We start from the raw sequence: 16,706 nt of genomic DNA, 5'->3' as shown, positions 1-16,706 counted from the left end.
ATTACTACAAGCATTTCTTCTATCCCATTCTCTCTTCTTCTGGTATTCCAATTGTGCATATGTTACACCTTTTGATATTATCCCACAGTTGTTGCATGGCTGTTCTACTTTCATTGTTTTTTCTCTTTGCATTTTAGTTTGGGAAGTTTTTATTGACCTATCTTCAAATTAATTGATTCTTTCCTTAACCCCGTGAAGTCAATGGGGCTATCAAAGATATTCTTCATTCATGTTGCTGTGTTTTTGATATCTAGCATGTCATTTTGAGTCTTTCATATAATTTTCATCTCTCTGCTGACATTACACACCTTGCACATTGTATACTTTTTCCATTAGATCTCTTAACATATTAATCATAATTATTTAAAATGCCCTGTCCAATAATTTTTAAATTTATATCATAACAGTCTGGGTTTGATGCTTGTTTGATCTCTTGAAAATATTTTTTTCTTGCCCTTCAGCATTCCTAATGACTTTTTGTTAAAAGCCAGACATGTTGTATCCTGCAACAGGTGCTGAGGTAATAAGGCCTTCAGCAGAAGAATTGATAGTACTCAGGGTAGCAGTTTGGTTGTGTTTAATGTTGTTGTAGCTATAGGTATCAAAACCTTTCTTGTTTTTGTTTCCCTTCCTGGCTTTCAGGCTTCTCTTTGTATTGCTTTAGAGAAAGCCTATGTCTTGCAATTCTTTCATCTGTAATCCAGTATTGTTACTCTGGAGGTTCACTGGTAGTAAGTGTGGAGAAGGGTCTACAATCTGATTCTACAGAAGAGTCTACAGTCTGACTGAGCCTCAGACTTTTAGTTAACCTGTGTCTTGGAGACATGGTGTTCACAAGTATATCTATTCCTACTTCCAGGGTATAGTTGTCTTATCCCTGCCCCTACTCCCTTCCCTGGCTGCAACATTCCCAACGGAATTCCTTAAACGCTATTATCTTTCCTCCTTAGTTAAGAAATAAAGGCTGGTGCTAGAGTAGAATTCCCTTACCCTAACTGGGCTATAGTTTCAAAATTACCCTCTGGCAAATTTCCCCCATCCCCCATCCCAGACTAAGTCTTTGTTAGAAAAAAGAGGCAGGAGTGTATTAAGGTGGATATTCTTTCCCTCCCCTACCAAGGCCACTAGCTTATCTTCAGCTCAGATCCTTAGCTCAGATCCTCCCTGAAAGAATCCACTGGATTCCTAGAACGAAAGCCCATGTAAGTGTGGGCCCTCTCTTTCCCATGATTGTGCTCCCCCAGGAATTTTTTACTCTTATACTAGTAAAATACTCAGCCTCCAGCAATTCATAAAAATAATCATTCATGTGTTCCTCCAGCTTATGGTAAGTAACTCTTGGGAACTGTATTTCTCTGGATTGTCTGTCTCTCTAGATCTTAAGGTGGCAGTTTGCCCTTGTCACCACAGTTCTCTGATGAGCCCAAGAAAAGTTGTTAATTTTCCATTTGTCCAACTTTTTCTTGTTATAAGACAGGAGTAATGACTTCTAAACTCTCTACATATAAGAACAGAAACTGGAAGTCCACCCCAGAATTTTTTATTCAGTAGGTCTGGGAGGGGGGAAGTTACAAACATATTTTAATATATTTTTATCTAGAAGTATATTAGAACAGGCTAATTTCAGGAATTTTGTGAGTCAGTTGCTAAACGTAGACATTACTCAAAATTAAATTATATAAACTTATTATTAAATAAATCATATTAAAAACAAAGATAATAATTACTCAAAGATCATCACTTCCTAGTTATGCTATTAAATTTTACTACTACCGTCCAGAAGTGGTGGCTCACACCTGCAATCCCAGCACTTTGGGAGGCCAAGGTGGGCAGATCACTTGAGACCAGGCTGGCAAAAAAGGTGAAACCCTGTCTCTACTAAAAATACAAAAATTAGCTGACTGTGGTGGCAGGCACCTGTAATCCCAGCTACTTGGGAGTATGAGGCAGGAGAATCGCCTAAACTCAGGAAGCAGAGGTTGTAGTGAGCCGAGATTGCACCACTGCACTCCAGCCTGGGTGACAGAGCGAGACTTTGTCTCAAAAAAAAAAAAAACAAAAAAAAAAACAAAAAACAAACAAACAAAAAAAAAAACTACTACTACCTAATTCTTGCAGTTATTTAAAATATCTCTTGTATCTGTATGGTGGTGTGGTGGTGTGCTACTAAGTATCTATTTGTAACTTCCCATTCAGAAAATGAGAGGATTTATAACATGGAAATTGGCAAATGCTGCAAATAAAGGTTTCCTTGCCACCTGTGTAGGTGGTAAAACATTTATCAGCATACTAACTGCTTAGGCCTAAACCCTAGTCCCAGATATTGCAATTCAATTGACCTGAATTGAGACACAACTATGGGAATTTTTAAAAGGCATACCAGATGACTTTAATATGCATTCTAGAGTGAGGAAACACTGTTCTAGTCTAAAAAAGAAGCCAGTGGGTAGAAGTAGACTTGTTTAGGTGTCATTCATTTTAGAGGCTGACTTTGTAGTTAGAATTCACCAGCAACGGCCGGGCATGGTGGCTCACGCTTGTAATCCCAGCACTTTGGGAAGCCGAGGCAGGCAGATCACGAGGTCAGGAGTTCAAGACCAGCTTGTGCAATATGGTGAAACCCCATCTCTACTAAAAATACAAAAATTAGCCAGGCATGGTGGCAAGCGCCTGTATTCCCAGCTATTTGGGAGGCTGAGGCAGAAGAGTCACTTGAACCCGGGAGGCCGAGATTGCAGTAAGCTGACATCACGCCACTGAACTCTAGCCTGGGCGACAGAGCAAAAAAAAAAAACAAAAAAAAAACAAAAAAAATTCACCAGCAACTGGCCAAGATGATATAAATATCTAGATTGTTTTTCAAGTCTTCTGGAGGTAAATTTGTGTTACTTGTTTTTGTTTGTTTTTGATGTAGATAAGCAAAGAAAGTCTTCCAGGCAAATTGTTACATAAAGATTTAGTCTTTATGCTAAGAGCAATGCAAATCCTTTGAAGAGTTAGTTTCTAAGCAAAAGAGGATGCAATTAGTTGTGTTTCTAAAAAAATCACTCTGAATATAGTTTGGAAAAATAGATTGGAAGGTGGCAAGAATATCTATAGAGAAAGCTGGGGGAGGTAATGACAATAATCCAGTTTTCTCTGCCTCCAACTGAGAGAATGAGGGTCTCTCCTGCAGCAGACATTGCTGATTGGTTAGATTTTTGTTCCAAATCCTTTCTCTCTTCCCTTGCCTCTTTCTTTTAATAGAAACAATATAATTAATAGAAAGCTAAATACTTGATTTTCCAGGCTCTCTTAAAGCTAAGGGTGGTCATGTGACAGTTCTGGCCAATGAGATGAAAGCAGAAAAATAAAGAAAGCGGAATGGCTTCTGGGAAATTTTTTACCTTCCTGAAAAATGAGAGAGATAGGATGGTGCTATTGCCCTTCTCCTTTCTGTCTTTAATGTAGATTAAATGCCCAGAGTGAGCTGGAGAAGATATTTTGAGACCATAAGAAAAGAAGAAAGGCTTTAGGAAAGAGAACAGCAGAACGGCCAATCCAAATTCTGACAAAATTAAGCCAAAAAAATCAAAGCCAAAAGCTATCTCTTCTTTTAATGTGAGAAAAGTAAATATTTGTTTAATTCTTGTTAGTTGGGTATTCTGTTACTTGCTGTCAAAGTCATTCCTGTTACATCCCACAACATCAAAAAGAAAAGTCCATAAAGTACCATTTTTCCAACCTTATATCTTCACCAGTAACTCATTATCATTTTAAAGGAAAAAAATCCTTATTGCACTCCAAATCAAGTACCTCTCAAGTATGTAACCATTTCTCCCAGCACTTTTGATCATCCATTATTATTTCCTCATTCTTGTATCTTCATTTGCATAATCCCTTCTATTACCTCATGTTTTACCCTCTGCCTGGATTGGGCTTCCCCTACTTCTTCTCCAGACAAGTAACTAATCATCTTTAAAAACCTAATTCAAAAGTCGATAATGTTCTCGGTGAAGCCTTTTTTATTTTAGCTCAAAGGATTTAATCACTGCTTTCTAAGTGTTCCCATGACGTTCCACATATGTCATTATGGAACTGATCACAAATGTATCAGAATTATTTGTCTCCAATTAGAAGTTGAACTTGGTGGCTCACACTGATAATCCCAGTACTTTGGGAGGCCGAGGCACGCAGATCACTTGAGACCAGCCTGGTCAACATAGTGAAAACCTGTATCTACAATAATTACAAAAAATTAGCCAGGCATGGTGGTACATGCCTGTATTCCCAGGTAATTGGGAGGCTGAGGTGGGAGGATCACTGGAGCCCAAGAAACAGAGGTTGCAGTGAGCCAGGACTGCACTCCAGTCTGGGTGACAGAGTGAAACCCTGAGAAGAAGAAGAAAAAAGAAGAGGCCAGGCATAGTGGCTCAGGCCTGTAATCCCAGCACTTTGGGAGGCTGAGGTGGGCAAATCATTTGAGGTCAGAAGTTTGAAACTAGCCTGGCCAACATGATGAAACCCCATCTCTGTTAAAAATACAAAAAAGTTAGCCAGGCATGGTGGCGGACACCTGCAATCCCAGCTACTTAGGAGGCTGAGACGGGAGAATTACTTGAACCCAGGAGGCGGAGGTTGCAGTGAGCAGAGATCGTGCCACTGCACGCCAGCCTGGGTGACAGAGCAAGACTCTGTCTCAAAAAAAAAAAAAAAAAGAGGAAAGAAGAAAGAAGAAGAGGAAGAGGAGAAGGAAGCAGAGAAGGAAGAAGAGGAGGAGGGGGAGGAGGAGGAGGGAGAGGAAGAAGGGGAGGAGGAAGAGGAGGAGGAGGAAGAAGAGGAAGAGGAGGAAGAAGTGAGGAAGAAGAAAAAGAGGAAGAGGAAGAAGAGGAAGAAAAGGAAGAGGAAGAAGAAGAGGAAGAGGAAGAATAAGAAGCAGAAGCAGCAGCAGCAGCAGAAGCAGAAGCAGCAGCAGCAGCAGCAGCAGCAGCAGAAGCAGCAGCTGAGCTCTAACACAAAGCACCATTGGTTCCTCAGGCTGATGATTCAAAAAAGTCACCCAGGGAACTTAAAAAAATAGATATTCCCCTGGTAATTCTCTTGAAGTGACTTCACAAGCCAGCATTTGGAAATCAGTACCATATTTCTTTTATCTCAAGTACCCAACCAATAATAAGCATATTGACTAAATAATGGACTGTTACTGAAATAACAAGTATATTTTCATTACCTGTGAAACTAGTCAATCTTTCCCGTTTATAGGATGGTTCTTCCAGGTCTTCTGCTATTGATTCACTTGTTGATACACTTGACTTAGAAACTGTACTGCTTCCTAAAACTGACCTTTAATAATGAATAACAAAATTACTTATTTATTTAGATGTCCTTATAGGAAACTACATATACAAATTAGAACATATTATCAGATGGAGAAATCAAATATACTATGATCATATAAGCAAAATGGATACATTAATTTTTAAACAATGAGTTGGTTTTTAATATTTCTTAAATAAAAAGTTACTTAAAATTTATTTATTTGTATCTTTATTTATTTTTTGAAATGGAGTCTTGCTCTGTCACCCAGGCTGTAGTACAGTGGCATGATCTCTGCTTACTGCAACCTCTGCCTCCCAGGTTCAAGTGATTCTCCTGCCTCAGCCTCCTGAGTAGCTGGGATTACAGGCTTGTGCCACCACGCCCAGCTAATTTTTTTGTATTTTTAGTAGAGACATGGTTTCACCATGTTGGCCAGGCTGGTCTTGAACTCCTGGCCTCAGATGATCTGCCCACCTTGGCCTCCCAAAGTGCTGTGATTACAGGCGTGAACCACCACACCCAGCCAAAATGTATTTTAGAAGAAAGACATGTTAAACATGCTTAAAGTCCTTCAAGGAATTACCAATACATTTAGTATAAAAATCCAAAATACAGTGAACCTACCCAGCATATTCATCTTCATTATTAGTCTTCCTTTACTTTTTTTTCTTTTTTTAGTTCCTCAATCTTACAGAGCTCTCTAACTCAGAGCCTCAGCCTGGAATACTCTTCCTTTCATTTTTCACTTGGTTTCTGTTCACTGTTCAAATGTCATCTTAAAAATGTGACGTATTTCATTTTATAAAGGCCTTCTCAAGGTTTAACTAAAATATATGTACTCAGAAAGAAATCAATGGAAGAATCCAAAAACAATTTCCTTAAACATACGAACTTAACACTACTCCATGGTGTTACATACTTTCTTTTTTGTTCCTATTTATAGTCTCAACTGCCCATCAAAAGAGGATGTAAAGTTTATTGGAATATCCTATTTTACCAGGTACTCCAATATTTTTGTCGGCAAATTCAGAGGCAAGCTCCAGAGAAGCATATACTTGCTGTGTATTATAAAACAAGAGAGAAACTCTAGAACAGAGATTTGCATGGGAGAGGAGAGGAAAAAAGGAAAGCCACCTCTTCCTGTAAAATGCAGCTCAAAAGAAGCTGAAGAAACCTGAAGAAAAATGTCTAATGGGAATTTGAAATTAATTGTATGTGATTTTAGTCCCATCTTTTGGTTGCTCAGGAAGTCTTGAGTGAAATATATATATTTTTCACAAATGTTTTGTTGTGAGTGTATGGAAACTCTTAAGACATTAAGAGCTCTGCATTTAATTTAAAACATGAGAGGAACATAGAGATGGAACACTAGGATGATAATCAAAACTGGGTGGCCCATGCATGTAATCCTAGCATTTTGGGAGGCCTAGGTGGGTGGATCACCTGAGGTCAGGAGTTCGAGATCAGTCTGGCTAACATGGTGACACCCCATCTCTATTAAAAATACAAAAAATTAGCCAGGTGTAGTTGGGGGGCGCCTGTAATCCCAGCTACTTGGGAGGCTGAGGCAGGAGAATTGCTTGCACCCAGGAGGTAGAGGTTGCAAGCCAAGATGGCACCACTGCACTCCAGCCTGGGCAACAGGAGTGAGGAGTGAAACTTGTCTCAAAAAAAAAAAAAAAAAAAAAGAGAAAGAAAGAAAGAAACTGGGAGACTGGAGACAACTGATATCTAAGATACACATGTGCAATTTAAATGGAAAGGCAATATATATGATAGAAAAAAGGAACTATATAATAGTATACTCTACCTTGTAAACTGCCCTAACATACTAGGATTTATTGTATTCTGATAAAGGCTATAGGAAGATATAAATTCTGATCCAAGTGATCCTTCTTGTGATGTCAAGAGTTTATTTGGCTTTGCTGTACCAGTAAGTGGATCTGGATGGTAAAGAGGTCGAGGAGTAACATCAGTTCCATTTATGTCAAACACCTGTTAAAAATAGTTATTTAAAATGAAATAACTAAAAAAGACAGGGCTTCTAAATAACAGCTGCTAGAAAATATAAACAAATATGGTAGAAAAAAGATAAGTATAATGTTCCTATAATAGGATAAACATGAAAAATTGAATGCTTTAAAATGTCATGCTTAGAAAGTTTCTTAATTATGCAAAAACTTTCTTAAAATATTATTTGTGCTTTATCTATATGTAATTAATATATATTAACTTTAGGAAAATCAGAAAAGTGGAAAGATAATTCATCCAGATTGTTAATATTTTGGTGCATGTAAATTGTATGTACACGTTTTAAAGAAAACTCACTATTTTTCACTTAACATTTCATTAATAGGCATTTCCCAAGTTATTATATGCTTTTGGTTTACAGTTCTGCACCACAAAATGATTCAGTCAACAATGGACCACATATATGACAGTGGTACCATAACATTATAACAGAACTGAAAAGTTCCTATCACCCAGTGACATCACAGTCATCATAATGTCATAGCACAACACATTACTCACGAATTTGTGGTGATGCTCGTATAAACAAACCTACTGCACTGCCAATCATATAAAAGTATAGCAATACTATTATGCACAGTACATAATATTTGATAATAATAATAAATTATGCTTCTGGTTTATGTGCTTACGAAACTATACTTTTTATTATTTTAGAGTGTACTCCTTTTATTTTTTTGAGAAATAAAAGGAGGACAGCCTAGCGCAGGGCCTTCAGTGGGTACTCTAGAAGACGATATTGTTATAAGAGATGACAGCTCCATGCATATTACTGTCCCCAAAAAACCTTCCAGTGGGACAAAATGTGGAGGCAGAAAACAGAGATATTGATACAGTTGAACTGTTTTTATATATTTATTCCCATTTTGATTTCCGTTTGGAGGGGGAGAATTTCCTATTCAAGTCCTTTGCACACTTTTTATTGAGACTTTTTTATTATTGGTAATGTATGAGTCCTTTCAGTTGTATAAGCTGCAAATGTCTTCTTTCACTTTGTGGCTTTATTTTCTTTATGGTATATTTGATGAATATGAGTTATTTTTAATAACTCAATTGGTAAACATTTAGGCTATCTATAAAAAAAATCAAATAAATCAAATAAAAAAATCTATTAAAACCTGAATACAGTAAGAGAAACAAATATTATATGCCAATTTCACTTGCAAACATAGAGAAATCCTCAATAAAATATTATCCAATAAAGTTCAGTAACAACAACAACAACAAATGCCTAATACATCATAAAGAAGCTTGGTCTGTGCCAAGAAATCAAGATTGGTTTAACATTTAAAAACCTATCAAATAAAAAAATCTAATTTTTGAACTATTTGTTGCTAATAAATATTCAGTCCAAAATATTCAACATTTTCTTTCTTCCTTTCCAATTCTTATACATTCCATTTCTTTTTCTTACCAATTTGAACTGATTTATGTTGAATAAAAGGGGGCTCTTTTTTGAAATGCTTCACCATTTGTCATGATCACTACTGTAGGATTTTATAGATAGCCTAAATGTTTAAAGTTCCTTGTAATTCCCAGTTTCATAAGAATTTTTAAAATCATGAATATTAAATGTTATCAGATACTTTCTGTCTATATTGAAATGATCATATGCTTTTTTACCACGATACAATTATCAATTGTATCGTGTTTTCCATATGGATTGTGCTTTAGACGTCTCCTTAAAAAAGATTCCCAGCCCTGAAGTCCTATATGTTGCTTTTCATATTTAAGTCTATAATATACCCAGAAGTAATTTTATACATAGGATAAGAAAGCCAATATATTTTTGTTTCATAAGAACATCCAATTGTCTCAACAAGAGTTTTTGAAAATCCTGTCCTTTCCCCATTACTCTGCAGTTCACATTTATTATAAAATAAGTGTTTATATGTGCTCAGGTCATTTGAAGGCTCTCTAATTTGCTAATATTATATGTTTTATTAAGCCTGGTATCGAGGAAATCAAGTGCTTCTACTGAGTTTTTATGCAAGTGTCTTGGCTATTTTTAGCCTTTAGCATTTCCATATAAATTTTAGAATTATCTTGAAAAGTTTCTGGAAAAAATAACTTTAAAACTTGAGATTTTGATTAAAATTGCAAAGAATCTATAAATCAAAATTTAGGATAATTGATCTTAAAATATTGACTTTTTCTATGCACAAATATGTCTATGTCTCCTTTTGTTTTGGTCCTCTTTAATGTCTTCCAACAAACTTTTATAGTTTTAAAAATATTGGTATATGCATCTTTTGTTATATTTTTCCATAAGTGCTTGATAAATGTTAGTGCTATTATAAATTGTATCATTTTAAAATGTCTAATTTTTGGATGGGCACAGTGGCTCAATGCCTGTAATCCCAGTGCTCTGGGAGGTCAAGGCAGAAGGACTGCTTGAGGCTAGGAGTTTGAGACCAGCCTGGACAACACAGCAGAATCTCGTCTTTACCAAAACATTGAGAAAATTAGCTGGGAATGGTGGCACACACCTGTAGCCCACGCCACATGGGAGGCTAAGGCAAGAGGACTGCTTAAGCCCAGGAGTCTGAGGATATAGTGAGCTATGATTGTGCCACTGCATTTTCAGTCTGCATGATCAGAGCAAGACTCATCTCTAAAACAATTTTTTCAAATAAAAAAATCTAATTTTTGAACTATTTGTTGCTAATAAATATTCAGTCCACAAATATTCAACATTTTCTTTCTTCCTTTCCAATTCTTATACATTCCATTTCTTTTTCTTACCAATTTGAACTGATTTATGTTGAATAAAAGGGGGCTCTTTTTTGAAATGCTTCACCATTTGTCATGATCACTACTGTAGGATTTTATAGATAGCCTAAATGTTTAAAGTTCCTTGTAATTCCCAGTTTCATAAGAATTTTTAAAATCATGAATATTAAATGTTATCAGATACTTTCTGTCTATATTGAAATGATCATATGCTTTTTTACCACATTAAGCTGTTAATGTGGTAAATTACACTAAGGATTTTTAAATGTTAAACCAATCTTGATTTCTTGGCACAGACCAAGCTTCTTTATGATGTATTAGGCATTTGTTGTTGTTGTTGTTACTGAACTTTATTGGGTAATATTTTATTGAGGATTTCTCTATGTTTGCAAGTGAAATTGGCATATAATATTTGTTTCTCTTACTGTATTCAGGTTTTAATATCAAGGTAATGCTAGCCTCATAAAACGAGTTTTGGAGTATACCCACTTTTAGTGTTCTGTTTTCATCTATGTATGTTTGACACATACCACAATTGAAGTCATCTGAATCTGGAATTATCTTTGAAGGAAGGTTTTTAAATCACTCATATAAATTTCTTTAATAGCTTGCAGTTTTCAATTTTTGTTTGTCTGCTTTGGTAAAGTGTAATTTTTTAAAAGTTTTTTTACATTTATTTTACATTTTTTACATTTTACCTAAATTTTCAAAATTCGAAATTGGAATACAATAACATAACATGCATTAATTTCTTTTTTAAATTGCTTTTAACATGTACAATTCAATAGTTTTTAATATATTCACATATATGTGCACCAAAATTAATTTTGGAATCTTTTTACACTTCAAGAAGAGACTCTGTATCCGTTATGATCCCTGCTATGGTTTAAGGTGCACCAAAAGTTCATGTGTTGGAAATGTGGTCCCAGTGCAGCAGTGTTGAGAGCTTTGACTTTGGGAGGTGACTGTGTAATGAAAGCTTGTCCTCACAAATGGATTAATCCATTCATGAACTAATGGATAAATGGGTTATCAAGGGAGCGGTTTAGTTATCACAAGAGAAGTCTGTTATAAAGGCCAGTTTCCCTACCTTTCATAAAGTCCCCTCACCATGCGACACCCTGCACCACCTCAGCTCTCTGCAGAGTCCCCACTAGCAACAAGGCCCTAACCAGATGTGGTTCCTTGACCCTGGACATCCTAGCCTCCAGAACTATAAGAAATAATATTATTTTGTTTATTAATTACCCAGTATCAGGTATTCATTTACAGAAAGAGAAAACACACTGAAAAATTAATACCAAGAAGTGGGACTAATAACACACACCTGAAAATGTAGAAGTGGCTTTGGAACTGAGTAATGGATAGAGGCTGGAAGAACTTGGAGAAGCAGTCTAGAAAAAGGCTGCATTGCCATAAACAGCACTAAGGGTGATTCTGGTGAGGGCTCAGAAGAGCAGACTAGAGAAAGTCTGAATCTTTTTAATTGCTTAAGTGGTTGTGAACAGAATACTGGTAGAATTAGGAATAGTAAAGACTTCTGATGAGGTCTCAGACAGAAATGAGAAATTCTTATTAGAAACCGGAATAAAGACTGTCTTTGTTATAAAGTAGTGAAGAACTTGGCAGAATTTATGGAAGGCAAAATTTAAGAGTGACAAGCTAGGATACCTGGCAAAATAAATATTAATATCTAAGCAAAGTGTTCAAGATGCTGCATGGTTGCTTTTGCTTGCTTACAGTGAGATTTGAGAACCAAGGGATGAGATTTAAAAAAACAATTTATAATCAAAAGGGAAGCGAAGCAAAGCAGAAGGATTTGGAAAAGTCTTAGCCTGGCCATGTAAAGAATGAACCAAGGGTGTGGCCCACAAACCATTTGCTAAGGAGTTTAGTAGAGATGAAGGGATCATTAAGACAGTGGAAGAAGTCTCCAAAGGCATTTCAGAGATCTTCTAGGTAGCTCATCCCAACACAGGCCCAGAGATCTAGGAGGGCAGAATGGTTTCAGGGGACAGGCCCCGGGTGCCCTTCAAGAGCTCACTACCCAGAACTACCTTGGGTCCCCAAATTTTGGCAAGGAGTCAGTCACCCCAGCTGCGGCACAAGTGACCCCCACTGGGGCTATACCCACTACTCCAGAAGATGTGAGTCATAAGCCTCGGCAGCAACCGCATGGCATTAATTCTGCAGGCTTACAGAAAGCAAAAGCTGTGGAGGAATTAAAATCCATCTTAATTCCAATGGATGTATCAGATGGCCTGGGAGTCTATGCAGAGATTTATCACAGGGGCAAAACCACTGCAGAAGGCCCCTAAAGGGTAATGCCTAGTGGAGACATGGGAGCAGGATTGCCACAGGACCCCAGAACTACAGAGCTATCAGCCTGCAGAGCCAGCCTAGGAGAGCTATAGTGTAGAATGACCCCAGCAAAGTCACAGGGTCAGGGATGCCCAAGGACTTGGGGGCCCAATCCCTGCACCAGTGTGTCCAGAAGGCAGTACATGGAGTCAAAAGATATTATTCTCCAGCTTTAAGGTTTAATGTTTGCTCTGCCGAGTTCAGACTTTTTTGGGACCTATTATTTCTGGCCTATTCTCCCTTTTAAAATGGGAATGTATACCCCATGTCTGCCCAACCATTGTATCTTGGAAGTAAATAGCTTGTTTTGATTTCACAGGCTCACAGGTAAGACTCTGGGCTTTTGAGTTGATGATGGAATGAGTTAAGGCGTTGGGGCTATTGGGATGGAATTAATGTGTTTTACATGTGAAAAGGATGTGAATTTGGGGGCCAAAGGCAGAAAGTTATGGTTTAAATGTGTCTCTAAAAGTTATGTTAGAAACTTGGTCCCTAATGCAATAGTATTGAGAGGTGGGACTTTTGGGAGGTGACTGGGTCAAGAGGGCTCTGCCCTCATAAAGAAAAGTAGGTTATCAAGGGAGTGGATTAATTATCATGAGAGGGGTCTGTTATAAAAGCCAGTTTCTCCATCTCTTGTGAGCACTCCTCACCATGTAATATCCTGCTCTACCCCAGGACCCTGCACAGAGTCCCCCACTAGCAAGGAGATCCTCACCAGATGTGCCCACTTGACCCTGGACTTCTCAGCCTCGAGAAATGTCAGAAATACATTGCTTTATAAATTACCCAGTCTTGAGCATCAGTTATATAATAACAACAGAAAACATATTAAGATAGTCCCCTAACATCTCTGCTCCCAGCCCTAGGCCACCACTAGCATCTTCATGTCTCTATAGACTTCCCTATTCAGGAGTTTGATAGTGAATGGAACCATATACTGTGCAGTATTTTGTGACTGGCTTGTCTCACTTAGCATATTTTCAAGATTCATGCATCAGTGCTTCATTCCTTTTTATGGTTGAATAATATTCTATTGTATGGCTATACAACATTTTCTTTACCCACTTTTCCATTGATGGACATCTGAGTTGTTTCCACCTTTTGTCTATTATGAATAATGCTACTAGAAACATTTGTGTATACCTCTGTGTATGGAAATATATTTTATTTCTCTTGGGTATATACACCTAGGAGTAGGATTGCTGATTCATATGGTAACACTGCTTAACCTCTTGGGGAACTTCCAAACTATTTTACAAAGTGGCCAGTTTATATTCCCACAAGCAGTGTATGAGGGTTCTGCTTTCTTTACTTCTAACATTTGTTATGTGACTCTTTGATTCTAGCCATCTTGGTGGGTATAAAGTGAATATTTCATTGTGGGCTTGATTTCAATTTCTCTGATGACTAACCATGTCCACCATATTTTCATATGCTTTTTGATCATTTGTATATATTTTCTTGAGAAATGAGCATTCAGATTGTATGATCAATAATTATTTCTTTATTAATGAATTATAAGAGTTCTTTACATATGACACAAGCTCTTATCAGATATATGTTTCACAAGTATTTTCTATTTCTGTGGGTTATCTTTTCACTCTGTATATGTTTTTGATGCAAACATTTAAAAATTTTCATAAGGTCAAATTTGTCTACTTTTTATTTTGGTATGTATGCTTTTAGTGTCACATATAAGAATCCTATGCCAAATCCAAGGTCTTACCCCTATGTTTTCTTCTAAGAGTGTTACAGTTTTAGCTCCTAAATCTGTCTTTAATAAATTTTGAATTAGTTTGAAAATATGAGGTAAGGGTCTAAGTTCATTCTTTTCCAGGTGGCAATCCAGTTATCCTGGCACAATTTGTTCAACAGAATATCCTTTCCCCATTGAATGATCTCGGCACTCATAAAAAATCAGTTGACTTTAGGTAAATGGGTTTATTTCTGAACTCTCAATTGTATCCCATTGATCTACATGTCTATCTTTGTGCCAATAACACATTATTTTGATTACTATTGCTTTGTAATTTTTGAAACAGCGAAGTGTGAATCGTCCTACTTTGCTCTTTTTCAGGATGATTTTGGCTCTTCTGGGTCACCTGTGATTCCATATGAATTTTATTTTATTTTATTTTAATTTTTTTGAGACAGAGTTTTGCTCTTGTTGCCCAGGCTGGAGTGCAATGGTGTGATCTTGGCTCACGGCAACTTCAGCCTCCCAAGTTTAAGTGATTCTACTGCTTCTGCCTCCCAAGTTCAAGTGATTCTCCTGCCTCCGCCTCCGAGTAGCTGGGATTACAGGCATGCACCACCACACCCGGCTAACTTTCTATTTTTAGTAGAGATGGGGTTTTACCATGTTGTTCAGGCTGGTCTCGAACTCCTGGTCTCAGGTGATCCACCTACCTTGGCCTCCCAAAGTGCTGGGATTACACGCGTGAGCCACCGCGCCTGGCTCCATATGAACTTTAGAATCAGTTGTCAGTTTGTAGAAAGAAGTCAGCTGGAATTCTGATAACAATTGTGTTAAGTTTACAGATCAGTTTGGGGAGTATAATGATCTTAACAATAGTAGGTCTTTTGATCATGACCATGGGATACTTTCCCATTTAATTAGATCTTATTTAATTTCTTTCAATAATGTTTTATAGTTTTCAGAGCATACATTTTGCACTTCTTTTATTACATTTATTCCTAAGTATTTTACTGTTTTTGATGTTATTGTGAAGTAAATCATTCTTAATTTTCAAATGGTTCTATGCACGTATCTAGAAATATAGTTTATCTGCATATTGATCATGTATCCAGCAACCTTACAAAACTCATTTGCAAGTCCTAATAGTTTTTTAGTGAATTCCTTAGGAGTCTGTATATATAACATCATGTCATCTGCAAATAGAGACGTTTTTACCTCTTACTTTCCAATCTGGATGCCTTTTATTTCTTTTTCTTGTCTAATTTCCATGGCTAGAACCTCCACGATAATGTTGAATAGCAATGCAAGGACTTGTCTTGTTCCTGATCCTAAGGAGATTAAGTGTGATTAAGTATAATGTTAGCTGTGGGGTTTTTGTAAATCCTTTATCAGGTTGAGGAAATTCCCTTCTATTCCTAGTTTGTTGCGCGTTTATGTCATGAAAAGATGCTGGATTTTTTAAAATACTTTTTCTGTCAATTTTGTTGGTCTATTTAAAGAACCAGCTTTCGTTTTCATTGATTTTCTCTATTGTTTTTCTATTCAATATTTCATTAATTTCCACCCTAATATTTTTTATTTCCTTCCTTCTGCTTATTTCATGTTATTTTGTGTTATTCACTCTTTTTTCCAGTTTCTTCAGTTGGAAGCGTAAGTTATTTGAGATCTTTCTTCTTTCTAATACAAATGTATATCTACAAATTTCCCTCTAAGCAGTGCTTTAGCTGTATCCCATAAGCTTTGGTATGTCGTGTCTTGATTATCTATCATCTCAGAATATTTTCTGATTTTCCTTTTAATTTCTTCTTTAACTTACTGATTATTTACCTATCACCATCACAATAGTATATTATTTCTATTAGTGAATATTTTTCTAATGTAGATTTTAATTTCATCAATGATTTTTCATTATATTTTAAGGTTGAATATTTCATTGTGTGTATATACCACATTTTGTGTATCCAGTCATTTGCTGGTGAGGACTTTAGTTGCTTTCACCTTTTAGCTATTGTGCATAATGCTGATATGAAGATGGTTGTACAAATATCTGTTTGAAACTCTGCTTTGAAGTCTTTTGATATATACTGTTTCCTGAATCATATAGTAATTCTACTTTTAAGGTTTGGAGGAACCACAATACTGTTTTTCTTTCCTTTTTTCTTTTGAGAAAGGATATAGCTCTGTCATTCAGGCTAGAGTGCAGTGGCACAATCATAGCTCACTGTAGCCTTGAAATTCTAGGCTCAAGTGATTCTCCTGAGCATCTAGGCATCTAGGACTACAGGCTTTTGCCACCACACCTGGCTAATTTATTTTTTCATTTTCTTATAGAGATGGAGTCTTGCTATGTTGTTCAGGCTGGTCTCAAACTCCTTACCTCAAGCAATCCTCCTTCTTCAGCCTCCCAAAGTGCTGAGCCTGGCATCAAGCAATCTTCCTGCCTCAGCTTCTCAAAGTGCTGAGATTACAGGTGTGAGCCACCATGCCTGGCCCTACAATACCATTTTTCACAGTGGCCACACCATTTCACAATCCACTAACAGTAGGCAAGGGTTTCAATTTCTCCATGTCTTACCAACAC

At 36.8% G+C, this 16,706-nt stretch overlaps 1 protein-coding gene across 1 annotated transcript in view; it reads right to left on the bottom strand.

Annotated features, from left to right (window-relative positions):
- DNAI4 (dynein axonemal intermediate chain 4) overlaps positions 1-16,706 on the bottom strand; it is a 108,053-nt gene that overhangs the window by 68,093 nt on the left and 23,254 nt on the right. Inside the window, 2 exon segments of the mRNA XM_055233448.1 lie at positions 5,210-5,322; positions 7,109-7,293. Coding sequence (XP_055089423.1) covers positions 5,210-5,322; positions 7,109-7,293 — 298 coding nt within the window.

Source organism: Symphalangus syndactylus, chromosome 19 (genome assembly GCF_028878055.3).
Source record: "Symphalangus syndactylus isolate Jambi chromosome 19, NHGRI_mSymSyn1-v2.1_pri, whole genome shotgun sequence".
Taxonomy (NCBI): domain Eukaryota; kingdom Metazoa; phylum Chordata; class Mammalia; order Primates; family Hylobatidae; genus Symphalangus; species Symphalangus syndactylus.
This window is presented reverse-complemented; position numbering and strand designations above follow the sequence as displayed.